This window comes from Sus scrofa, chromosome 2, assembly GCF_054392235.1.
Source record: "Sus scrofa isolate SSC_HxYL_T2T_F1_AM1 chromosome 2, Sscrofa_HxYL_maternal_Yorkshire_Landrace_v2.0, whole genome shotgun sequence".
Taxonomy (NCBI): Eukaryota; Metazoa; Chordata; class Mammalia; order Artiodactyla; family Suidae; genus Sus; species Sus scrofa.
The window spans coordinates 79,358,831-79,384,267 of record NC_139384.1 but is presented as its reverse complement, the minus strand read 5'-3'; the positions used below and the strand labels follow the sequence as shown (position 1 = coordinate 79,384,267).

Genomic DNA, 25,437 nt, shown 5'->3' with positions numbered 1-25,437 from the left:
AAAGTAAGGGAGTCAGTCACACAGTTAGCCTCTCAGGGCTCAGAGCAGGGGGAGAAGGGTGAGAGTCAATCTGGAGGGACAAAGATACAACCCAAGTGTTGAATTTTGGCATTTGTAGGTGAACAGAAAAACAAAGATTCCCAGCGATCACGTGGGGGCGCTGCCTGCCTGCCAGTAGCTCTGTTTGAGCTTTGTGGCCATCTTGGGCTGTTCAGATGTGGCTGGTGCAGTGATGTGAACTTTACTGCATTTTATCCTTTATTTTCATAAAAAGGCATAGAAGGGGATGAAATAGATGTGCCGATAACAGTGATAAGAAGTGTAACCCCAGAGTTCCCACTGTGGCGCAATGAGGCTGGTGGCTTCTCTGCATCTCCAGGATACAGGTTCGATCCCTGGCCTGGCAGGGTTGCAAGTGCGGCTCAGATCTGATCCCTGGCCCAGGAACTCCATATGCTGTGGGATAGCCAAAATAGGACCCCCCCCCCCCAAAAAAAAAGAAGTGTAACCTCTGGTAATTTAGTCTAATTGAGTCAAAGATGGAGCCATTTGAGCCATCCGTTCATTAATTTGACATGCATGCATCAAGCGCCTCTTACGGGGGGCAGACACGGTTCTGGGCATCATTTCTACCATTCCCGAGTCATAGTCTTTTCTTTCTTTCTTTTTTTTTTTTCTTTTTAGGGCTCCACCTGAGAAGTTCCCAGGCTAGGGGTCAAATCAGAGCTGCAGCTGCCAGCCTACAACACAGCCACAGCAACACGGGATCCAAACTGAGTCTGCAGCCCACACCATGACTTGTGGCAACACCTGATCCTTAACCCACTGATTGAGGCCAGGGATCAAACCTGCATCCTCTTGGATACTACCCAGGTTCTTAACCAATTGAGCCACTATGGGTACTCCCAGAGTCCTCTTAATGGGAAAGAGAAACATGAAGCAGATAATACTGTAAGTAGTTATTTAATTATATTGATAGTATATGAGACAGAGAGGGAAAATAAATGAGAAATCTGTGAGAAAGGATAACACCTCAGAACCTGATCTGCATAGGGTGGTCAGGGAGGGCTTCATGTGATCTGCATAGGGTGGTCAGGGAGGGCTTCATGGAGGAGGTGCCTCTTGAATTGAAATCTTAGCACTTTCCGCAACATTGTGTCAAGTGTTTTATTTTTTTTTTAATTTTTTTGTCTTTTTGCTATTTCTCTGGGCCGCTCCCGCGGCATATGGAGGTTCCCAGGCTAGGGGTCGAATCGGAGCTGTAGCTGCCAGCCTACGCCAGAGCCACAGCAACACGGGATCCGAGCCGCGTCTACAACCTACACCACAGCTCACGGCAACGCCGGATCGTTAACCCACTGAGCAGGGGCAGGGACTGAACCCACAACCTCATGGTTCCTAGTCAGATTCGTTAACCACTGCGCCACGACGGGAACTCCTGTGTCAAGTGTTTTAAACTAGGTATCCCTTTGTATCTTCCTAGCAATCCTATAAAGGTAGTAATATTATTACAAAAGGGAAAACAAGTTCAAACCCAATAAAGGGTTCCCTCTAAAAAGTGAATAGGAACTAGAGAAGAGGTGCAGGGCAGAGGAAACAGTATGCGCAAAGGCCCTGAGGTGGGAAGGGACTTGATCTGTTGTGGGAAACTAAAGGCCACCGTGGCCTGGCCTTGCAAGCAGGGAGAAGAGGAAGCTCATGCCCCAAACCCCAAATCTTGAACTTCAGTTAGACTTTTTGAGGTATACACTGGGTGACAGTATGTTTCGGGGTTGGTTTTTTTTTTTTTTTTTTTTTTTTTTGCCATACCCATGGCATGTGGAAGTTCTGAGGCCAGGGATCGAATCCGAGTCACAGCTGTGACTGAGGCACAGCAGTGACAACAGCTTATCCTTTACCCACTGAGCCACCAGGAAACTCCCCACAGTATGTTTAATTGTGGAGGTGATGGACACAATTGGAGTATGTGTGTGCTTTTTGGAACCTAGTCAATTTCCCCCTCAGTTTAACGAAAATGAAGAAATTTGGGATGCCCAGAATTGGTGGTCTTGGAAATGGGAAAGCTCCAAACTGTTCCTTAGAAAAGTGTCCCTTATTAGAACCTTTGGAGGGGGTAGTTCATCAAAACTTATTAAAGCATTGTGTGCTATTTTAACAGTTTCTTTCTTTTCATTCATTCTCTCTCTCTTTTTGTCTTTTTAGGGCAGCACCATGGCATATGGAGGTTCCCAGGCTAGGGGTCGAATTGGAGCTGCAGCCACCAGCCTACGCTACAGCCACAGCAACTTGGGATCTGAGCCGCGTCTGCAACCTACACCACAGCTCACGGCAACGCTGGATCCTTAACTCACTGAGAGAGGCCAGGGATCAAACCCATGTCCTCATCGTTGCTAGTTGGGTTTGTTAACCACTGAGCCACGACAGAAACTCCCATATTCTGGTGCTTTGACAGCTGGGGCCTCGCCAACCCTCCCTGGGCACACACCCAAACCATTTGTGAATATTTCTGCATGTGCATCTCCACCACAGCACCTTTACCTTCCACATGGCATATTTCTCTAACAATCAATTTTTTTTTTGCAATAAGCATCTATCACTTTTGTAATCAGAACCAAGAAAATACACAATAAGACAAATCCAATTATTTTAAAAAATAACATGTATGAAATCCTGGAAATCTGTCTTTAATAATGACACTTAAGAAGTGAGAAGTAATTTGGGATTTCATAATTTGTGTAGTCCTTAGAATGTCCTTTACAGCCCAGAAATCTATTGTTTGAGTTTTGCGAAATCAATTTCCAGGAATGCATTATGTGCAAAAGTTGGGTGGCTTGTTTGGAACTCTGTTCAAATGAATTTTGTGAGTGGAGACATCGCAGCAGCTGAAACAGGCTAAGTATCCTCAGAGCCAGCTGGGTTCCAGGATCTCTGTGGGGTGTCTTTCAGGCTTCAGGCTATCAAGTCATCTCTCAGCCTTCTGGCTTAGGTGCCACTGTCCCTTTTTTTCTTTTTTGGCCACCCCAAGGCATATGGAGTTCCCAGGTCAGGGATCAGATGGAGCAGGAGTTGCGACCTACCCACTGTGTTGGGCTAGGAATTGAACAAGTGCTCCAAGATTCTGTTGAGCCACAGCAGGAATTCCACCACCAGCCTTTTTATCAGATGAAGAACCTGAGTTTCAGAGTGATTAAGAAAATAGTGCGTGGCTCAGTCGTTAATGAATCTGAGTAGGATCCATGAGGTTTCGGGTTTGATCCCTGGCCTCGTTCAGTGGGTTAAGGATCTGGCTTTGCAGTGAGCTGTGGTGAAGGTTGCAGATGCAGCTTGGATCCCACATTGCTGTGGCTGTGATGTAGGCTGGCAGCTACAGTTCCGATGAGACCCCTAGCCTGGGAAAATCACATGGGCACCTGGCTTATAACTGGCAAAGTTAGGACCTCTATGCTCTTTCAAGCTGGAATTGAGGAGAAATATAGAGGTCAAGGAGGCAAACTTTGGTACCAGACAGTCTGAGTTTGGGTCCATTGCTAGTTCTTTGAGCAATCTCATCATCTTTCTGGGTTTCAGTTTCCCCATTTCTTTTTTTTTTTTTTTTCTTTTTCTTTTTTTTTTCTTTTTGCCTTTTCTAGGGCTGCTCCCGTGGCATATGGAGGCTAGGGGTCGAATCGGAGCTATAGCCACTTGCCTACGCCAGAGCCACAGCAACGTGGGATCCGAGCCACATCTGTGACCTACACCACAGCTCATGGCAACGCTGGATCCTTAACCCACTGAGCAAGGGCAGGGATCGAACCTGAAACCTCATGGTTCCTAGTCAGATTCGTTAACCACTGCGCCGCGACGGGAACTCCTCAGTTTCCCCATTTCTGAAGTTAGAATAAAGGTGTGAAGGTTCTGTGAGTTAATGTAGATAAACTAAAACCTATGTACAAAGAGTAACATAAATGTATTTATGTACAAAGATAGGTAAACATATCTATACCCAAAGAGACCCACAAACGTAGAGAATGGACTTGTGGTTGCCAAGGGGGAGTGGGGAGGGAGTGAGATGGATGGAGAGTTTGGGATTGGTAGATGCAAACTATTATATTGAGAATGGATAAGCGATGAGGTCCTATTGTACAGCATGGGGAATTATATCCAGTCTCTTAGGATAGACCATGATGGAAGATAGTATGAGAAAGAGAATGTGTATATATGTATATATATATATGTGTGTGTGTGTATGACTGGGTCACTTTGTTCTACAGCAGAAACTGGCACAACATTGTAAATCAACTATACTTTAATGAAAAAATATTAAAACACTAGATAAACCGTGTAGACCTGTGCGGTCTGAAAGGTTAACCTCTGGCCACATGTAGCCTTTGAGCCCTTGAAACATGGCAGGTCCTAATCCAGAGGTGCTGTCAGGATCAAATGCACACTGGATTTCAAAGATTTATGTTAAATAACACACCATTGACTTTTTGTTCTAATTACAGGTTGAAGTGATACTATTTCAGATGCACTGGGCTAAATAAAATTATCTTCAATTTCACTGGTTTCATTTTGCCTTTTTATTTTTTATTTCTTTCTTTCTTTTTAGGGCCACACTCGCAGCATATGGAAGTTTCCCCCCAAGGGGTCAAATCGGAGCAGCAGCTGCCAGCCTATACCGCAAACACAGCAAAGCCACATCTGAGTGGCGTCTGTGACCTACACCACAGCTTATGGCAATGCCAGATCCATAACCCACTGAGCGGGGCTAGGGATTGAACCTGCGTCCCCATGGGTACTAGTTGGGTTCATTAACCAATGAGCCACAACAGGAACTCCCTCATTTTGTTTTTTTAAATGTGATGACTAGAAAATTTAAAATTACAGATGCAGCTTCCATTATATTCTTATGGGATTGTGCTGATTCAAGGATACAAAACACAGTAACCCTCCCAGGAACGCGTAGCTATTTTTATTACCACACCACCTTGGTTTATGTTGCTTTTCCCCTGGCATGAAATGTGGGGAAAACAGTCCTCTGCTCCAGCCCTGAGCCTGGTGGCTCCCTGTCTGCTCCTGGCAGCAGACACATCCACAGTTAATCATTGATCCCACCTTCCAGAAAGCTCTCAGGAAAGTGCATGTGGTAATCTTAGCTCTGGGAGTGGGGGTGTTCAGGTGACTTCAGCTCTTTATATCTCACATTTTGAAATTTCAAATTTGTAGAACACCCCCCAGCCCCTGTGCCCCAAAAAACCCACCCCAGGACACTGCCTTTTTTCTTTTTTTTTTCTGGTTGCCAAAGTGAAGTGTGCTGGTTCTAAAAAATATTAAGAAAGATTTTATTTAGAAAGAGGAAGTCTTTATATACACAGCAAAATAAAACCTTAAGTTAAAGCTTTGCCTGTGGCCATCGGTGTCCAGAAACACACAGGAAAGAGGGCACAGGGTGTGCCAACAAGCCATGGACAGTTCTGCTTCCTGGATGGGGAGGCTTTGGATGGGGTAATGCATTTTCTTTCCTATATCTCTATAATCTGGGGAATCTTTTTGCTAGAATGTCTTCATGTATCATTAATAGTGATAATGATAATAGTAATGATAATAATGATAACAACAACAATACAAGAAGGGTTGGTAACTCCTCATTACCCTGTCCCCAGAATAAGCCCCATTACATTTGATGCATATTCTTCCAGGTCTTTTTCCTTTGAGCTACTTCTTTTTCTTTGTTTTTTTTTTTTTTTTTTTTTTTTTTTTAAGGGCTGCACATGCGGCATGTGGAGGTTCCCAGAGCTACAGCTGCTGGCCACAGCCACAGCCACAGCAACGCCAGATCTGAGTCATGTTTGTGACCTACACCACAGCTCACAGCAATGCTGGATCCTTAACCCACTGAGCAAGGTCAGGGATCGAACCCGCAACCTGATGGTTCCTAGTCAGATATGTTTCCGCTGTGCCACAACAGGAACTCCAAGCTACTTGTTTTTCTATCTGACTTCATAATAGTGATAACTAAAGGAAAAAAGTGACTTAAAATCAAGGGTAGGGAGTTTCCACTGTGGCGCAGTGGAAATGAATCCCACTAGTATCCATGAGGTTTTGGGTTTGATCCCTGGCCTCACTAAGTGGGTTGGGCATCCGAGTTGCCCTGAGCTGTGGTGTAGGTTGCAGATGCAGCTCAGACCCCATGTTGCTGTGGCTGTGGCGTAGGCCAGTGGCTGCAGTTCTGATTCAACCCCTAGCCTGGGAACTTCCATATGCTGTGGGTGCAGACCTAAAAAATAAAAAACAAAAACCCAAAAAACGAACAAAAAAACATGTCTAGGAGTTCCCACTGTGGCACACCAGGATGATTGATGCCTTTGCAGGGCCAGGACACAGGTTTGATTCTTAGCCTGGCATAGTGGGTTAAAGAATCTGGTGCTACCACAGAAGTGGCTCACTTCTCTCTACCCATTCCATTTCTTGGCATCCCTGGTCCTCTGGCTGGACTGGGGGATAAAAGAACTCACTGAGCTTGGATGTTCACACCCAGAGCACAGTCATTGAGGTAGAAGAAAGTCTTGTTTGGTTTCAGCTGGACCCCAAAAGACGGGAGCACTGTGTGGAGTAAACCGAGTGTCACCCTAGGAGTTCCCGCTGCGGCTCAATGGGATTGGCACTGTCCTGGGAGCACTGGGATGCAGGTTTGATCCCTGGCCCAGCACAGTGGGTTAAAGATCCAGCGTTGCCACAGTTGGGGCATAGGTCGCAATTCAGTTCTGATCCCTGGCCCGGAAACTCCATATGATGTGAGGTGGCCAAAAAAGAAAAAAAAAAAAAAAAAAAAAGTAAGTCCAGATTTCTAAATAAACAGAGTTCCAGATCAAAAGCGGAAGTTATTTTGTTACTGGGTACTCCGGGAAGATATACACACTCTCCGTGCCTTTTTTTTTTTCTTTTTTTTTTTTTTTTTTGTCTCTTTTTTTTTGCCTTTTCTAGGGCCGCTCCTGTGGCATATGGAGGTACCCAGGTTAGGGGTCTAATCGGAGCTATAGCCACCAGCCTATGCCAGAGCCACAGCAACGCGGGATCTGAGCTGTGTCTGCAACCTACACCACAGCTCACAGCAATGCCGGATCCTTAACCCACTGAGTAAGGCCAGGGATTGAACTCGCAACCTCATGGTTCCTAGTCAGATTCGTTAACCACTGCGCCAGAACAGGAACTCCACCGTGTCTTTGTTTTTTCACTTAAGAAATGGGAAGGAAACAGTCCTCGCCTCCTAGAGTTGCTGGGAGAAGAAAGCCATTAATGTATAAGAAGTGTTTTTGTCAGAGCCTTCCCGACATAGGGGTTCAGTAAGTGTTTGTTTTGACTCTTTTACAAGATGCAGGTTCAGTTCCTGCTGTGGCGCAACTGAATAGGCAGCATCTCTTGGGAGCTCTGGGACGCAGGTTTGATCCCAGCCCTGCACAGTGGGTTAAGGACCAGGCCTTGTTGCAGGGGTTTAGGTCGCAACTACAGCTCAGATCTGATCCCTGGCCCAGGAACTCCATATCCACGGGGTGGTCGAAATAAAAAGATGTAGGTTCAAACCAGAGTCCAAGATGTCTCCCTGCCCAAGGCTGAAACTTACTGAAGCCCTTTGTTTGCTCATCTGCAAAATGGGATCACAGCACTCGTGCGTATTGTAGGATTAAGTGAGAGATGAGACCCAGGAGTTACCACTCTGCCCTCCAGGATGCCCCACTCCAGGGGTGCCAATAAACAATAAGCAATCATAATGTTCCATACAGATGTCCAGGGTAGGGGAGGAGAGAACATGTGGGCAGTATTCCAGAAGGAAGTGGTACATGTGACACAGGGTTGGGTGGGGAAAGGAGGAAGAGCTGAACTAGGAGTTCTCAAGCTCTCCAGAGCATCAGGACCTCACCAGGGGCTTGTTAAAAAAGGAAACTTCCCAGTGCTCACCCCAGACTTATGAGAAGTGCCAAGGCAGTGCAAAGACACAGGATTTTTTTTTAAAGCTTTTTAGGGCTGCACTCAAATCATACGAAAGTTCCCTGGCTAGGGGTCAAATCAGAGCCGTAGTTGCCAGCCTACGCCACAGCCACAGCCATGCCAGATCTGAGCCAAGTTTTCAGCCTACACTATAGCTCATGGCAACACCAGATCCTTAACCCACTGATGGAGGCCAGGGATGGAACCCAAGTCCTCATGGATACTAGTTGGATTCATTACCGCTGAGCCAGGACAGGAACTCCAAGACAGGGGATCTTATCTATTTAATAAATGCTGAGTTCCAGACATTGTTCTGGTCCTCAGATCCTTTCCCTTCAGGAGCTGACATTCTAATGGTGGAGAGAGTTATGTGAAGGTTTCCTGATAGTGGCTGTGGACAATGGGGATGGTGACAGTTATGTTGAGAGCATAGAAGGAAATTATTGTTATCATTCTTCTCCCATTTTTTTGTTCTTTGCCTGTGCCTGAAGCATGGAGGGGCTCCCCCAGAGATGGAACCTGCACCACAGCAGCGACCCAAGCCACTGCAGTGACAATGCCAGGTCCTTAATCCACTGAGCTACCAGGGGACTCCTGGTTAAGACATGTCTCTTTTCCCCCCATTTTTTCTTTTTTCTTTCTTTTCTTTCTTTCTCTCTCTCTCTCCTTCCTTCCTTCCTTCCTTCCTTCCTTCCCTCCTTTCTTTCTTTCTTTCTTTCTTTCTTTCTTTCTTTCTTTCTTTCTTTCTTTCTTTCTTTCTTTCTTTCTTTCTTTCTTTCTTTTGTCTTTTTGCCTTTTCTAGGGCTGCTCCCATGGCACATGAAGGTTCCCAGGCTAGGAGTCTAATTGGAGCTGTAGCCACTGGTGTACACCACAGCCACAGCAACTCGGGATCCGAGCTGCGTCTGCAACCTACACCACAGCTCATGGCAAGGCCAGGGATCAAACCCGCACAGTCATGGTTCCTAGTTGGATTCGTTAACCATGGAGCCACGACGGGAACTCCTCCCCATTTTTTCAATTAAAATTTTTTTCTTAAAAGTTTTTTTCTTTACAGCTGATTTACAAATTTCTGTCCATTTCTGCTGTACAGCAAAGTGATCCAGTCATTCTTTTTCTCATATTATCTTCCATCATGTTCTATCAGACATCACTGGATATAGTTCCCTGAAGTTCCCAGGCTGGGGGTAGAATCAGAGCTGCAGCTGCCGGCCTACACCACAGCCACAGCAACAGCAACACAGGATCCAAGCCGCATCTGTGATCTATACCACAGTTCACAGCAATACTGGATCCTCAACCCATTGAGTGAGACCAAGGATCGAACCTGTGTCCTTGTGGATGCTAGTTTGGTTTGTTACCCCTGAGCCACAATGGGAGCTCCAAGACATGTCTCCTTTTTGTCTTGCATTATATCTAGAGAAGCAAGATGCATGCCAACATGGCCAAGCACTCAAGGTCTGCAGTGAGACCATCCTGCAATCCTCTACCTACTCATTATTGGCCATTGAGTGACCGATTTAACTTGGCCATGCTTGAGAGGGGCAGGGAGATGGGTCTCTGATGAGAGTGAGAAGTGAGACAGGCTCATTGAAAGATCTCAAATAACCCAACAATGCTAGACGGGACTCAGGTGGCAGCAGACTGTTTTCCAAAGGCAGCCACTATATTGGCTAGCTAGTGCTGCATAAAAAATTATCCCAAAATGTAATGGCTGCAACAACAAACCTTTATTTTCTTGTGGTTCTTGTGGGTCAGGAATCTTGGCACCACTTAACAAAGTGCCTTTGCCTCAAAGTTTCTCACAAGGTGGCCATCATCACTGCCATCATCTCAAGGCTTGACTGATTTGGTTGAATTCGGGGCTACTGTTTTATTATTTATTTTCTGTTTGTCTCTTTTGTTTTTCATTCTTTTTTCTTTCTTTCCTTCATTCTTTTGGATTACTGGCCTACTTTGAAGATACTACAGATCACCACAATAAAGCGAATATCACAGCAAAACCAGTCACATGAATTTTTTGATTTCCCAGTGTACATAAAAGTTATGTTTACACTATAATGTAGTCTTTTAAGTGTGTAAGAGTGTTGCTTTATTTTTTTTTCTTTTTAAGGCCATACCTTCAGCATATGGAAGTCCCCAGGCCAGGGGTCGAATTGGAGCTAGAGCTGCTGGCCTATGCCACAGCCACAGCAATGCCAGATTTGAGTTGCGTCTGTGACCTACACCAGATCTGTTGCCACTGATCAGGGCAAGAGATCGAACCCAAATTCTCATGGATACTAGTTGGGTTTGTTTCTGCTGAGTTACAATGGGAACTCCTGTAACGGTGTTTTTAATGTCTAAAAAACAATGTAAATACCTTAGTTAAAAAATATCAAACAGGGAGTTCTCTTTGTGACCCAGCACTTAACGAACCCAATTAAGACCCATGAGGATGTGTGTTCTATCCCTGGCCTTGGCTCAGTGGGTTAAGCATCTGTGGTGTAGGCCGAAGACATGGCTTGGATCTGGTGTGGCTGTGGCTGTGACTGTGGTGTAGGCTGGCAGTGCTGCTCTGATTAAACCCCTAGTCTGGGAACTTCCATATGCTACAGGTGCGCCCCCCACCCCCAAAAAAAGTCCAGAAGTTCCCACTGTGTCATAGAAGGTTAAGAATCTGGTGTTTCCTCAGCTGTGGTGTAGGTCAAAGTTGCAGCTCAGATTCAGTCCCTACTGGGGACTTCCTTATGCCACAGGTGCAGCCAAAACAAAACAAAACAAAACCCAACTGTAATGGTAACATCAAAGATCACTGATCACCATAATAAATGTAATAATAACGAAAAGTTTGAAATATTGTGAGAATTAACAAAATGTGACACAGAGAACTGAAGTGAGCAAATGCTGTTGGAAAAATGCTGGCAGTAAACGTGCTCAATGCAGGCAAGGTTGCCACAAAACTTCAGTTTGTGAAAAATGCAATATCTGCAAAATGAGACAAAGTGACATGCCATAAATGAGGCATGACTGTATTTGAATAATTTTTAGTATTCCATCTTAATTCAGCTTTTTAGTTTTTCACAGTCTCTCTCTCCTTTTTTAGTAGTGGCTCTAGGGATCACAATATGCATATTAACTTTTCACAATCTACTTAGAATTAATATTTTACCACTTCAAGTGGAGTGTGGAATCACTGTTTAATTTCCTTTCTCCTCCCCTCTGTTGGAATTGTCACATCTACATACATTGATCATCAGAGAGTTTTAATTTTTGCTTTCAACCATCAAATATTTTATTTATTTTTATTTTATTTTATTTTTTGGCCAAGCCTGCAGCATGCAGACGTTCCCAAGCCAGGGAATCAAACCCTCACCATGGCAGTAACTTGAGCTACAGCAGTGACAACACTGGATCCTTAACTCACTAGGCCACCAGGGAACTCCAATCAAACATTTTTTTTTTTCCAATCAAACATTTTATTTATTTATTTATTTTTTGTCTTTTTTGCCATTTCTTGGGCCTCTCCCACTGCATATGGAGGTTCCCAGGCTAGGGGTCATATCGGAGCTGTAGCTGCCGGCCTACACCAGAGCCATAGCAATGCGGGATCCGAGCCGCGTCTGCAACCTACACCACAGCTCACGGCAACGCCTGATCGTTAACCCCTGAGCAAGGGCAGGGATCGAACCCACAACCTCATGGTTCCTAGTCGGATTCGTTAACCACTGCGCCATGACGGGAACTCCACCAAACATTTTAAGAAGGAAAATATTCTTTTTTTTTTTTTGAAAATATTCTATTATACTTACAGAGAGATTTACCATTTCTGTTTGTCTTTGTTCCTGAAGTTCCACTCTCCTTGTTATTATTTTCCTTCCTTTTTTTTTTCTTTTTTTTCTTTCTTTTTTTTTTTTTTTTTTTTTTGTCTTTTTAGGACCACACCCACAGCATGTGGAAGTTCTCAGGCCAGGGGTTGAAACTGAGCTGGAGCCACCAGCCTAAGCCATAGGCATGGCAATGCGGGATCTGAGCCATATCTGTGACTTACACCACAGCTCACGGCAACGCTGGATCCCTTAACCCACTGAGTGAGTCCAGCGGTTGAAACTGCATCTTCATGGATACTAGTTTGGTTCATTACCACTGAGCCACAATAGGAACTCCTATTTTCCTTCTCTTTGAAGAACTTCCTTTAACTTTTTTTTTTTTTTAAAGAAGAGGAAATTTGCTGACAACAAATTTTCTTCCCCCCCCCCTTTTTTTTAGGGCCAAACCCAAGGTACATGGAAGTTCCCAGGCTGGGGGTCAGATCGGAGCTGCAGCTGCTGGCTTACGCCACAGCCATAGCAACTCATGGTCCAAACCACATCTGCAACCTACACCACAGCTCATGGCAACACCAGATCCTTTAACCCACTTCTCGAGGTGAGGGATCAAACCTGAAAACTCATGGATACTAGTCAGGTTCATGAGTCACAAAGGGAACTCCCAACAGCATATTAAATCGATTGAACATTATGGCCAGGTGGGATTTGTCCCAGGATATGTATTGGAAAACACAAATGGACATTTGTATGTCAGTATTCATAGCAGCACTATATAGTAGCCAACAGGCTGAAACAACCCAAGTGTCTATCAACAGATAAATGGATAAACAATATGTTGTATCTCCCACATACAGTGGGATATAATTCAGCTATAAAAGAAGCAAAGAACTGATACATGCTATCATTTTGATGAATCTTAAAAACATGATGCTAAGTGAAAGAAGCCAGGCATCAAATATCAACCTATTGCATGATTCCTTTTTTTTTTTTTTTTTTGATGTATCCAGAACAGGCAAATCCATAGAGACAGAAAGCAGTTTAGTGGTTACCAGTGGATGGGAGGGAGGGGAAAGTGGGGAGTGATTACATAATGGGTGCAGGATGTTTTTCTGGGGTGATGAAAAAGTTTTGAAACTAGAGAGAGGTGGGGATTGCACAATATTGTAAATATACCAGGTGCCACTGGATTGCACATTTTGAAATGGTTAACTTTATGTTCTGTGAATTTCACCTCAATAAAAAATAAAAACCTCCATCTACAGTAGAGTGGAAATGTAAACTGCCAAAGCTATTAGGATCTAACTTAGTAATATACATGAAAATTTACATATATCCACTAGGAGCCAACTGAAAGAGCTCCAGTGGCCAAACTGGAGTGATTTGAGCAATAAAGTAGTATTCGTTTATAACTCGAAGTATAAAATAAATATTTCATGATTCCATGCTGAACTAAATAAATGATTGAATGAATTGTTTTATTTTTAAAATGTTTTCTATTTTATTTTTATTTTAAAACTATTTATAAATATAATAAATATAAATATTATCATTTTTGAATGGCATCACCTGCGGCATGTGGAATTTCCCAGGCTAGGGGTCGAATCAGAACTGCAGCTCTTGGAGTTCCCGTTGTGGCGCAGTGGTTAACGTACCCGACTGGGAACCATGAGGTTGCCGGTTGGATCCCTGCCCTTGCTCAGTGGGTTAATGATCCGGCGTTGCCGTGAACTGTGGTGAGGGTCGCAGACGAGGCTCGGATCCTGCATTGCTGTGGCCCTGGCGTATGCTGGCAGCTACAGCTCCAATTCGACCCCTAGCCTGGGAACCTCCATATGCCGCGGGAGCGGCCCAAGAAATAGCAAAAAGCCTAAAAAAAAAAAAAAAATGCAGCTCTTGGTCTATGCCACAGCCACAGCAACACCAGATCCAAGCTGCATCTGTGACCTTTGCCTCCGCTTGCAGCAAAACAGGATCCTTAACCCACTGAGTGAGGCCAGGGATGGAACTTGCATCCTTGCGGACACTATGTCTGGTTCTTAAGCTGCTACAATGGGAACTCCCTATTTTTGCTTTTTATTTATTTATTTTTGGCTGTGCCCACGGCATGTGGAAGTTCCTGGGCCAGTTCTCAGACCCGAACCCAGCAGTGATAGCACTGGATCCTGAACCACTAGGCTACCAGGGAACTCCCGGTGAATAAATTAATGCCTGGGGGAAGAGGGAAAGATTTATCATGGAGAATTCTAAGTAATTTATGTGGATGCTGTGCCCTGAAAAAAGGGAGGGTAACTCCCCATTCCTTTAGTGGGGACTGTGCAGAGACTTCCTTTCAAAGAGTACATTATGGAAAAGGGAGCAGGGATGGGAATTTTGCAATGGAGAAACCTAATAAACTCCACTTCAGCAGGTTGGTCAAGGGCAACCTCAGTAGAGTCAAAAACCGTATTGATCATATATACACTTGATATGATATGATTAAAATGGCACTTTACTTCTGTAATATTTCTCCCTCAACCCATAACCCCGTAACCCTAATTATGGGAAAACATCAGGTATATCCCAGTAATGGGTCATCCTATTCATGACCAGTACTGCTCACAACTGTCAAAGACATCAAAAAATTAAAGTCTGGAATCCCTGTCGTGGCGCAGTGGTTAACGAATCCGACTAGGAACCATGAGGTTGCGGGTTTGATCCCTGCCCTTGCTCAGTGGCTTAAGGATCTGGCGTTGCTGTGAGCTGTGGTGTAGGTTGCAGACGCAGCTCGGATCCCGAGTTGCTGTGGCTGTAGCACAGGCCGGTGGGTGGCTGTGGCACAGGCCGGTGGCTACAGCTCCGATTCGACCCCTAGCCTGGGAACCTCCATATGCTGTGAGAATGGCTCAAGAAAAGGGAAAAAGACAAAAAAAAAAAAAAAAACCAAACAACCCAAAAAACTAAAGTCTGAGAAACTGTCTTAGCTAAGCGGAGCCTAAAGATACGTGACAACTAAATGTAATAGAGTACCTCTCCCGGCCCTTTTTAAGGCCACACCTGTGGCATATGGAAGTTCCCAGGTTAGGGGTCGAATCAGAGCTGCAGCTGAGGCCTAGGCCACAGCCACAACAACACCAGATCTGAGCTGAGTCTGAGACCTACACCACAGCTCACAACAGCACTGGGTCCTTAATCCACTGAGTGAGGCCAGGGATTGAACCCACATTCTCACGGACACTTTGTGGGATTCTTATCTCCCTGAGCCACAGGGGAGCTCCTGTAATAGGGTGTCCTGGATGAGATCTTGGAAGGGAAAAGGACATTAGGTGTAGACAAAGGAAATTTAAACTGTGGATTTCATGTAATAATAATGTATCAATATTGGTTTATTAATTATAACAAACATACTAATAGAAGATGCTTATAAGAGCTCTGGGAAACTGTGCAGGGGTATAAGAGAAAGTTCTCATATCTGTTTTGTTTTCCAAATTTTTCTGTGAATTGAAAACTAGTCTACAAAATGAAGTCTATTTAAAAAATGTGCCTATTTTTGCCATTGAGGGACATCTTTATATGCTGGTGAGGACCCATATTGTTTGGGTTCAAATTCCAAGCCCTGCCACTTACTATTTGTGGTTGGCAGACTCCACAGTGGCTTGCAGTAATGCCTGCCTATTGGTTGTCAGGCCCTCTGTCATGCTCACCCACACTGTGAATAATGCTTGCTTGTGTGACCAATAGGAAATTGCAGGAATGATGCTATGTGATTTCTGAGGCTAGGTCACAAAAGGCACCATGACTTCCTCCTTGTTTTTTCTCTTGGATCCCTCATTCTGGGGAAGGCCAGCCACCAGATTGTGAGGAGGCACAAGCAACCCTGTGGAGCAGTCCACCTGGTGAGGAACTGAGTCCTCCCACTAACAACCATCACCAACTTGCCAGCATGTGAATAAGCTACCTTAGATATGGCTCCTTCAGCCACAGTCAAGCCTTCAGATGATGGCAGCTTCCAGCTGACATCTTGATTATAACCTGAGAGACTGCAGAACCAAAACTACACAGCTAAGTGGTTCCTGTGGATTCCTAACCCACAGAAACTGTGAATGATAATAAGTATTTATTGCTTTAAGCCTCTAAGCTTTGGGGAAATATGTTTCATAGCAAGGGATAACCAATGCACTAATTCAAGAGTAGGCACACATTTTTCCCCATAAAGGACCAGATAACAAACATTTTAGTCTTTGCAGGCTATATACATTCTTTGTCATACATTCTTCTTCTTTTTTTTTTTAAATCCTTTTTTTTTTTTTTTTTTTTTTTTGCTTTTTAGGGCTGCACCCATGGCATATGGAGGTTCCCAGGCAAGGGGTCGAGTTGGAACTACAGCTGCTGGACTACACCACAGCCACAGCAACACCAGATCCAAGCTGCATCTGCAACGTACACCACAGCTCACGGCAATGCCGGATCCTTAACCCATGGAGCGAGGCCAGGGATCGAACCCACAACCTCATGGTTCCTAGTCGGATTCGTTTCCTCTGCACCATGGCAGGAACACCAAAAATCCTTTTATTTTAAAGTCCTTACATTTTATTTTATTTTATTTTTTATTTATTTATTTTTTTTGGTCTTTTTGCCATTTCTTTGGGCCGCTCCCGCGGCATATGGAGGTTCCCAGGCTAGGGGTCGAATCGGAGCTGTAGCCACCCGCCTACGCCAGAGCCACAGCAACGAGGGATCCGAGCCGCGTCTGCGACCTACACCACAGCTCACGGCAACGCCGGATCCTTAACCCACTGAGCAAGGGCAGGGACCGAACCCGCAACCTCATGGTTCCTAGTCGGATTCGTTAACCACTGCGCCACGACGGGAACTCCTAAAGTCCTTACATTTTAAAATGTAAAAAACATTCTGAGCTTAAGGGCTGGACAAAAACAAGCCATGAGCCTGCCTGACATCTTTCCTTCCCTCCCTCCCCCCCTTCCTTCTTCCCTCCATCACTCTCTTTTTTTCTCTTTTTCTCTTTCTCTCTCCCTTTATCCCTCCCCCTCCCTTCTCTCTCACTGTCCTTCATTTTTTAAATTTATTCAGCCATTCATTCAGCAAAATGAACACCTACTATGTGCCAGGTCCTCAGTGAGCTGCTGCGATTATAACTATGACTAAGTCAGATAGCGTCCCTGCCCTCTTGGGGCTCCCAGCCCAGTAAGGAGACAGAATGCAAAGATGTAAGTAAGAGTCTGGCACATCACATGCGCTGTGACATTTACTCCGAAGGGAACAAACAGATTGCAGGGAGAGATAACCTCAGGGGAAGGATCCAGTTTCCTCTAGCAAGGGTGGCAGAGAAGGCCCCTCTGATTGGAGACTTGAAGGATGAAGAGAAAGCGGTTATGGGAAAAGTGCTTTGGGCAGAAGGAACAGCTTATGCAAAGGCCCAGAGGTGAGAAAGAGCTTGGGGTTTCTCCGGACAATGAAAGATGGCCCATGTGGCTGGAGTGGAGTGAGTGAAGTGGAGAGTGGGCGGGATGTGGGGGTCAAGGAGGTGACAGGGCCACACTGCAGGGCCCTGAGTGCTGCGGTGTCACAGCAGTGGGAGCCTGGGAGGGTTTTGATGGTGGGGGTTGCTTTGGTATGATTTTCATTTTCTTTCTTCTTGTTCTTCTTCTTTTTTTTTTTTTTTTTTAGCTTTGTAGAGCCACACCTGTGGCATATGAAGTTCTCAGGCTATGGATCGAGTCGGAGCTGTAGCTGGCAGCCTACACCACAGCCACAGTTACAGCAACACCAGATCCTAGCTACATCTTTGACCTATACCACAGCTCACACCAACACCAGATCCTTAACCCCCTGACTGAGGCCAGGGATTGAACCCGTGTCCTCACGGATACTAGTTGGGTTTGCTACTGCTGAGCCACGTCGGGAACTCCTGCTGTGGTCTGATTTTCTTCTCTGATTGTCGTATAGATTCTAGCGGCTTTACTCCCTCCCCAAGGCCTCTCGCCTCATTGATAATAAAGCCAGTGAACATTTAGTGAATACTTACTATGTGCTGGGCACTCACAGTGACTCTGAGGACAGTAACGTTAGCGATGAAGAAACCGAAGCACAAGGTAGGGAGTAATTGAGTTAAGGTCACACAAGCCAGGAAGAGGTGGAGGCAGAATTAGAATTCAAGCAGCTGCTGCCCTGCTGTCCTGTGGCCCCACAACCCCAGGCTCCTCTTCAGATTTCCTGCCATCAATTCTGGTTTCTGCCCACCAGCCAACTGAGCCTTTCCACCTCAGAGCTGGTCAATTCCTCTCCTGCTCAAACATCTCCAAGGCTCCCTGTTACCCCTGATAATGATCAAGCCCTTTAGCCTTCCTCTTGCTTCATTCAGAGTCCAAGTAAGGGAAATGTTCAATCCATACAGGTATCTGGAGGAAGGGTGTACCCAGTGGAGGGGACAGTGAGTGCAAAGGCCCTGTGGTAGGAATCAACTTGGGTGTTGGAAGGACACAAAGGAGGCCAGTGTAATTGGAATGGAGTAGGAATGAGAGGGCAGAGGCAGGTTCAAGCAGTGTCAGGGCAGATTCTGGAGGGCCCCTGCTGAATGCTGAAGCAGGAACAAAGGTCTGGAGTTTGGGCAAGATAGCCCATGCTCTTTATTGGGGTTAAGCCCGGTGGCCCCGGGCCTGCTTGGAGACAACTCCCTGAGAATAGCAGAGGCCTCCAGATCTCAGGACTCACAGCCATGGGTACGCATATATTCCGAAAACCCCTCCAGCTGGTCCAGCAATTCCTTCTTGCCCGCTGTCCCTTCCGCCGGCCAGTGCATGAGGAATGTCTCCTTACCCAGGACATGAGTATATCTGTGGGCGAGAGATGGCAAAGGGGGTGAGGACAGCCTGGTGCCTGGAAGGTGTGGAGAGCTTCCTGACTCACCCTTCTGCCCTGCTTGGCAGGCTCCAGGAGCCAACAGCCTGCAGTGTCCACTCCAGAGGGTCATCTTGTGTTCCCCCACCTCCAGCCTGGGTTCCCCCACCTCTAGTCCATACTTCTGGGGATTGCAAAAGGCTCCCCTTCCTCTAACTCTTTCCTGTCCTCTGTTGGAAAACCAAATTTTTTTTCTTTTTTTGTCTCTCTTTTTTTGCCTTTTCTAGGGCCGCTCCCACGGCATATGGAGGTTCCCAGGCTAGGGGTTGAATCGGAGCTGTAGCTGCTGGCCTGCGCCAGAGCCAGCAATGTGGGATCCGAGCCACGTCTGAGACCTACACCACATCTCATGGCAACACCAGATCCTTAACCCACTGAGCAATGCCATGGATCGAACCCGCAACCTCATGGTTCCTAGTCGGATTCACTAACCACTGCGCCGCAGTGGGAATTCCAGAACACCAAATTTACATCTACATTTACAACATCTTATGAATGTTGTTCCCAGGAGTTGTGCAGTGCACAGCCTGCACCTCCATTCAGGGCAGCCTTGAAACCCAAGACTCTTTTTTTTTTTAGGGCTGCACCTGCAGCATATGGAAATTCTCAGGCTAGGGGTTGAATCAGAGATGCAGCTGCCAGCCTATGCTACAGCCACAGCCACACAGAATCCCTAACCCATTGAGTGGGGCTAGGGATCAAACCCTCATCCTCATGGATACTAGACAGGTTCGTTACCACGGAGCCACAATGGGAACTCCCCCAAGACTCCTGTTGACAGGAACAGTAGAAGTTTTGACATCAAAAACTGGGCTGGGGTCGGGAAGGGAACCCAGGTCTGAGTCCTTAGTGTAGCAGAGGACTCCCCTCCCCACGCACTCAGATTTGACTCTCCACAGGTCTGATGTCTGGCCCATGATGAGATATGTCTCATTTTCTTCCAGCCCCAGGGAGTCATGGCAGGTGGTGTGGGAGACGAATTTCTTCATGGTAAGGGATTTGACAGAGTCTGTGCCTGGAGAAGAAACCCAGTGTGTCAGCTTGCACAGCCTGGCCCTTCCCCCATTGGGACCCCCCCACCCCAGCCAGGGTAGGCCCCCACACCATCTCCCTCTTTTTTTTTTTTTTTTTTCTTTTTAGGGCCACACCCATGACATGTAGAAGCTCCCAGGCTGGGGGTGGGAGTTGAATTGGAGCTCCAGCTGCTGGCTTATGCCACTGCCTCAGCCTTAGCAAGCCAGATCCAAGCCTCATCTGTGACCTACACTGCCACAGCATGTGGAAACACTGGATCCTTAACCCACTGAGTGAGGCCAGGGATCAAACCTGCATCCTTATGGATACTAGCTGGGTTCTTAACCTGCTGAGCCACAACAGGAACTCCTTTTTTTTTTTTTTTTTTTTTTTTTAATCCGCACCTGCAGCATGTAGAAGTTCCTGGGCCAGGGATTGAACCCATACCACAGCAGTCATCTGAGCCACAGCAGTGGCAATGCCAGATCCTTAACCCACTGAGCCACCAGGGAGCTTCTTGGACATACCACTCTTGATGATGGCTTGGAGCTGCATGTTGTAGTAGATGTAGGGGTTGGAGGTGGAGGCTTCCACAGACTCCAGCCTGGCCTTGTACACTAGGGAAGGGGTCCAGAAGGGCTTCAGTGTTGGCATCCAACCCACAGGTGGGCAGCCTCCTGCCCCGAGACTCCCCACACTCACCAAAGTCCACGCCTATCTCACAGGCTGCTACCTGGAGCTCCTCTTGCCTCACATGGTTGCTGTCCTTCTTAGGAGATGGGCACTGTTCTGGAAGGCCAAGACCAGGGGGTGGCTACTTGGGCTGCGGTGGGGGAGGGGCCTTCCAACTGACCCCCATCCCGCCCCTGGTGGCAACGCCTGGGTCTCTGGGTCTGGCCTTTCTGGTCTGTAGGGTGCTTTCTCCACCTCTGCCTCTTGTTTTGGCCGTTTTCCTGTCGGTTTCTCTCATCTGAGTTTTTTTCTGTCTCCCTCCTTATCTGTGGCTCCGATTCACTTGAACTTTGGCTGTGCTTGAGCGTATGTCCTTCTCTGTCTCTGGGTCTCTTTTTCTCGCTTTGTCTCTTGTCTTCCTGTCTGTTTCTCTCTCTCTGCCTAAACTCAGCCCAGGAGGTGATGAAAAGCTCTTGAACCCTTAGCCTGGCAGCCCCTGCCCTCCGTGTCCCCATGAGCTCACCCTCGGCACATCTGCAGACGTCTTTATGGCAGATCTTCCGCAGGGAAGAGTCCTCTGTGGGCAGGTTGTAGAAGGAGCTGCACCTGCGGGCTGCGAGAGGGCGCGCATGTCTGGAATTAGACTCTCTGGGGGCTGGGTACGCGTCTAGCCCCGCCCCCAGAAGGCCACGCCCCATTTTTTGGCAGCTTGAGAAAGATTCTTGACCAGGGATTGAACCAGCAACACAGCAGTCACAGGAGTGATAACGCAGAGTCCTTTACTGCCAGACCGCCGGGGAACTTCAACAGGTCCCTCCCCTTTGAGGACCCTGCCCCCTTTTTGCCCACCCGTACCCATCAGGTCAAGCCCAGTCTCCTCTCAGATCTGCAACATCCCCTTCCAGGTCCCTCCCCACCACCCCCCGGCCCCCTTTACTACCAAGGAAGGCCACGCCCCTCAGGTCCCTTCTGGCACCCTCTTGGCCACCCCCCCTCACTGAGCCAAGGACCCTCTCTGCCGTGCACCATTAATCCTTCCTGGCCCCGCCCCTCAGCCATCCCTTCTGGCTGAGTCCTTCTCAGGCCTCCTACCCTTGGGTGATACCCCCCCACCCCCAGGCCCCTGCTCACAAGGTTCGTAGTAGTCGTAGACCGTGACCTGGGCGGACTGCAGGAACTCCGCCTGCAGCATCCTGTGGATCCGGAAACCCAGCACCGTGTCTTCCTTGTGGGAGAGCTGGGCAGGGCATGTTGTGGGGGGAAGTCCTGCCTAAGCTGATCAGGGCCACTGGACATGGGATACTGACCACATGGCCTTGAGTCCAGAGGAGCTGACATCAGAGGGCAGGGCTCTCCGGCAACACCACCCAGGATGCTGATCCGAGTTCCTCTGCCCACCCAGCTGCCCACAGACCTCTGGTAGAGGATGCTTGGTCTTCCTCACCTTCTCCAGGTAGAGGACCACGGTGCTGTCGCTGGTGGTCGTCTTGGTCTCGTACTGGAAAGCGTACCTCTCCACTTCACTTGTGAGCTGGGGCAGAGGATGAGGATGGTGGCAAGGCAGAGATCTTCCAAGGCACCCAGCCCTGGGAGCTCCAGACAGTGTGAAGTAACTCTCAGGGCTCCCTTGTCCAATCAGCCCCCTTGTGGGGGAAACTGAGGCACAATCAGGGCAAGGATTTGGCTAAGGTCATGCAGGATGTTTCCCAGAAGGGACCGTTCCCACTGACTGGCCATAGGGTGTGGACCATGGGGCATTAAATTAACCTGGGGGCCATGACCCAGGCAGATGCTGCTCTGCACCCACATGGGGAGAGAGGGGCATCCCCGCTCTGGTTGTTACCTGTTTGAGGTCATCTTGGTTGGGGTAGAAGCCGGTGAGCAGGGAGACCTCCATGATGGTCATTGTGGCCTCTCGATAACCCTGGAATCTGGGGATGTCATAGCTCCCAGTCTCTCTTCTCACTGTCCCCCTGCCCCTCCCCAGACACCCCCACTGCCACCACCTCTCGCCTGGACAAGCGCGGTAACCTCCCCCTTTGCCTCCCAACAGCACACAGCTTTAGCAGACAGGGATCTGAAATGTCACCTCCTTGCTTTTCCAAAATGCCTGGGCTCCCCCTTCCACCTCCCCTCCTCCACTCCAGCCTCCATCGGACTGCTCTGAAGAGTCAGTCTCATTCCTGCCGCTGCACCTTGGCATGTGCTGTTCTCTCAGCCTGGAATTAATTCTTTCTCCCTCTTTGCTCTGGCAAATTCTTTCATCTCTCAGCTGATGCATCACCCCCTCCGGGAAGCCTTCTCCAGCCCACACACCAGATCATTCTCTAATTTGTCCTCCTATGGTTCCATGGACCTTTCCTTTACCACATTTAATCACCATTGTCATTTCCCATTGATTCTGGGTGGGTATTTTGTTATCATTTTTCTCCCCTGATAAGCTGTGAGCTCCACCAGGCAGGGAGGCGCTGCCTTGCTCATAGCTGTGTCCCCAGCTCTTAAAGCAGGGCTTGGCACTCAGTAGGTGCTACATACATTTTTTAAAAAAAATCTGGGACAGACTTGGGGAAGGGTATTTGGGAGACAGAGGGATCTGGTTGGGCACCGGAGTGTTAGGAGAGGAAAATGGGAGAGAACCACAGGGCTTAGAGCGTCTGGGGCACAGTGGATGCTCACCATGCAGGAGCCTGCCGTTCTGGGACATGGCAGGATAAGAGGCAGGATTGGGGAGCAGGATGGTGGACAAGCATGGGAGGGCAGGGAATGGGGGCAGCACCGGGGACAGGCAGGAGAGAGTGGGATGAAATGTAGCAATGAGGGCACAGACATGAAGAGGTAAGTTTGGCTGGCTCCCACCCTCCACTCAGTACACAGGGGGAGCTGCTTAGGAATCTGGATATCAGGAAGTGGGTCCTCCCCCCGGCCCAGTGCAAGATCCTGGTGCTCTGACCTTGTTTTCATCCGGAGCTGAAAGGTCTCTTCCCCCTTTTTATTCTCTGCAGAGAGAAGGCAGGAATTTAGAGGCCTGGTAACACAGGGCCTCTGGAGCCAGCTTCCTGGACTCAAATCCTAGCTCTGCTGGGTGACTCCGAGCCTTGGTTTCCTAAGCTGTAAATGGGGATCATCATATTCCCAACCCAGCTGGTTAATTTGTTTTTCCATTATGGTCTATCACAGGATATATATATATATATATATATATATATATATATATATATATATATATATATAATTGTCCTTTTGTCTTTTTAGGGCCGTACCTGCGGCATATGGAGGTTCCCAGGCAAGGGGTCGAATTGGAGCTACAGCTGCTGGCTTACACCACAGCCACAGCAACACCAGATCCAAGCTGCATCTGCGACCCATACCACAGCTCACGGCAATGCCGGATCCTTAACCCACTGAATAGGGCCAGGGATTGAACCCGCAGCCTCATGGTTCCCAGTTGGATTCGTTTCTGCTGCACCACGACGGAAACTCTCTATTACATGATGTTGAGTTTAGTTTCCTGTGCCCAGCTGGTTCATTTTAAGGAAGTTAATATAAATAAAGCATTTAACACTGCCTGATCAGTGCTTTATACCTGTCAGTTGTTATTACTATCATATGACTATGACTGCTAAGAAATGGGGCCCAAATCAAAGTCTTGATCACTTTTAGTCCCTGAAAGGCTTGGGACTGGTGAGGCTTGTTCCCCCACCCCAACAGTGAGCTCCCAGTCTCTTCCCTCTTGGTACCCCAGACTGGAAACTCAAGGATCCCACCATTTCTGACCATCTCCACGGCCCCTCCCTGGTCCAGCCGCACCATTTCCTGCAGGACCAGTGCAGTCATAGCCTCTTTGGTCTCCCAGTTCCCACCTGTGCCTTCTACAGTTTGTTTCCTCCACAGCGGCCAGAGGGAGCCTGTGCAGACATGTGCTAGGTCATGTCCCTCCTCTGCTCAGAACCCTCTCTGGCTCCCACTTCTCTCCAAGCAAACCCCAAAGTCCTCACCGTGACCCACAAGTCCCTGCATCCTCTGCCCGCCTCACCTCTCTAACTCTTGCTCCTAAATCACTACCACTTGCTCCTCTGTAGCCACACTGGCATCTCCGCTGTTGCTCAAACCAGGTGAGCTCATTGTTGCTTCAGGCCCTTTGCACTTGCTCTTCTGTCTGCCTGGAATGCTCTTCCTTTAGATCCTCCACGGCTTACTCTCTCACGTCTCAGCTCAAATGCCACCTCCTCAGAGAGTGTCCCCTGGACCTCTTCCAAGTCTGTAGTTCCTTTTTCTACTTTATATGGTACTTTTGTCACTTTTCATCACTTGCTACATAAGTACACTACATATTTATACTTGTTAAAAATAGGACTGCACCTGCGGCATATGGAGGTTCCCAGGCTAGGGATCAAATCGGAGTTGCAGCTGCCGGCCTATACCACAGCCACAGCAAAGTGGGATCTGACCTTCTTCTGTGACTGATACCATGGCTCATGGCAACCCCGGATCCTTAACCCCCTGAGTGGGACCATGGATTGAACTCCAGTCCTCATGGATACTAGTCGGGTTCATTACCGCTAAGCCACAATGGGAACTCCAGAAGTATAATATATTGTTACTGTTGCCTTGTTTGTGTCCCTCCCTCTACTAGAATATGGGATCTGGGAGAAGAAGGGATATTTTTTCTTGTTTTTGCCTATATTCTCAGGGCTAAGGAACAGAGCGTGGCACATAGCAAATACTCAAAAAATATTTGTTGAACGGCTAGATAAAGCAATAAATGTGCTTACTGGATAACATCTAAAATCATTTAAAAAAAGAGAAGAGTTGGGTGTCCCTGGGCCCAGGCTCACCTTCTTGGGCTGTGTGAAGAGTCACATTCAGATGGTACAGGTTACAGGTGTCCTTCCAGAACTCTGGGGACCTGTAGTACATGGTCAGGATCTGTCGGGGCAGGGGAAGCATCAGAGCCTATCCACAGCTACTCCTCTCCTCCTTGCTTCAGTTCTTACCTGCCCAGCTCTCTGCCCCATGGGGAGTTCACAACAAAGTCTTCCTCCCTCAATCCAGGGGTCCAGTGGCCAGAACAGCCCATAGAATC

General features: G+C 47.4%; 1 protein-coding gene across 1 annotated transcript in view; it reads right to left on the bottom strand.

The window, feature by feature from the left end:
- Nucleotides 1-18,368: 18,368 nt before the first annotated feature.
- Nucleotides 18,369-25,437, bottom strand: part of LOC100517145 (complement C3) — a 30,522-nt gene continuing 23,453 nt past the window's right edge. Inside the window, exons 32-41 of the mRNA XM_005654852.4 lie at nucleotides 25,190-25,280; nucleotides 23,305-23,350; nucleotides 22,198-22,285; nucleotides 21,799-21,885; nucleotides 21,486-21,591; nucleotides 20,878-20,967; nucleotides 20,385-20,471; nucleotides 20,210-20,299; nucleotides 19,548-19,683; nucleotides 18,369-18,604 (exon numbers count right to left, since the gene is read on the bottom strand). Of these exons, the coding sequence (XP_005654909.1) occupies nucleotides 18,472-18,604; nucleotides 19,548-19,683; nucleotides 20,210-20,299; nucleotides 20,385-20,471; nucleotides 20,878-20,967; nucleotides 21,486-21,591; nucleotides 21,799-21,885; nucleotides 22,198-22,285; nucleotides 23,305-23,350; nucleotides 25,190-25,280 (954 nt within the window). The 3' untranslated portion in view covers nucleotides 18,369-18,471. The remainder of the gene's footprint in view (nucleotides 18,605-19,547; nucleotides 19,684-20,209; nucleotides 20,300-20,384; nucleotides 20,472-20,877; nucleotides 20,968-21,485; nucleotides 21,592-21,798; nucleotides 21,886-22,197; nucleotides 22,286-23,304; nucleotides 23,351-25,189; nucleotides 25,281-25,437) is intronic.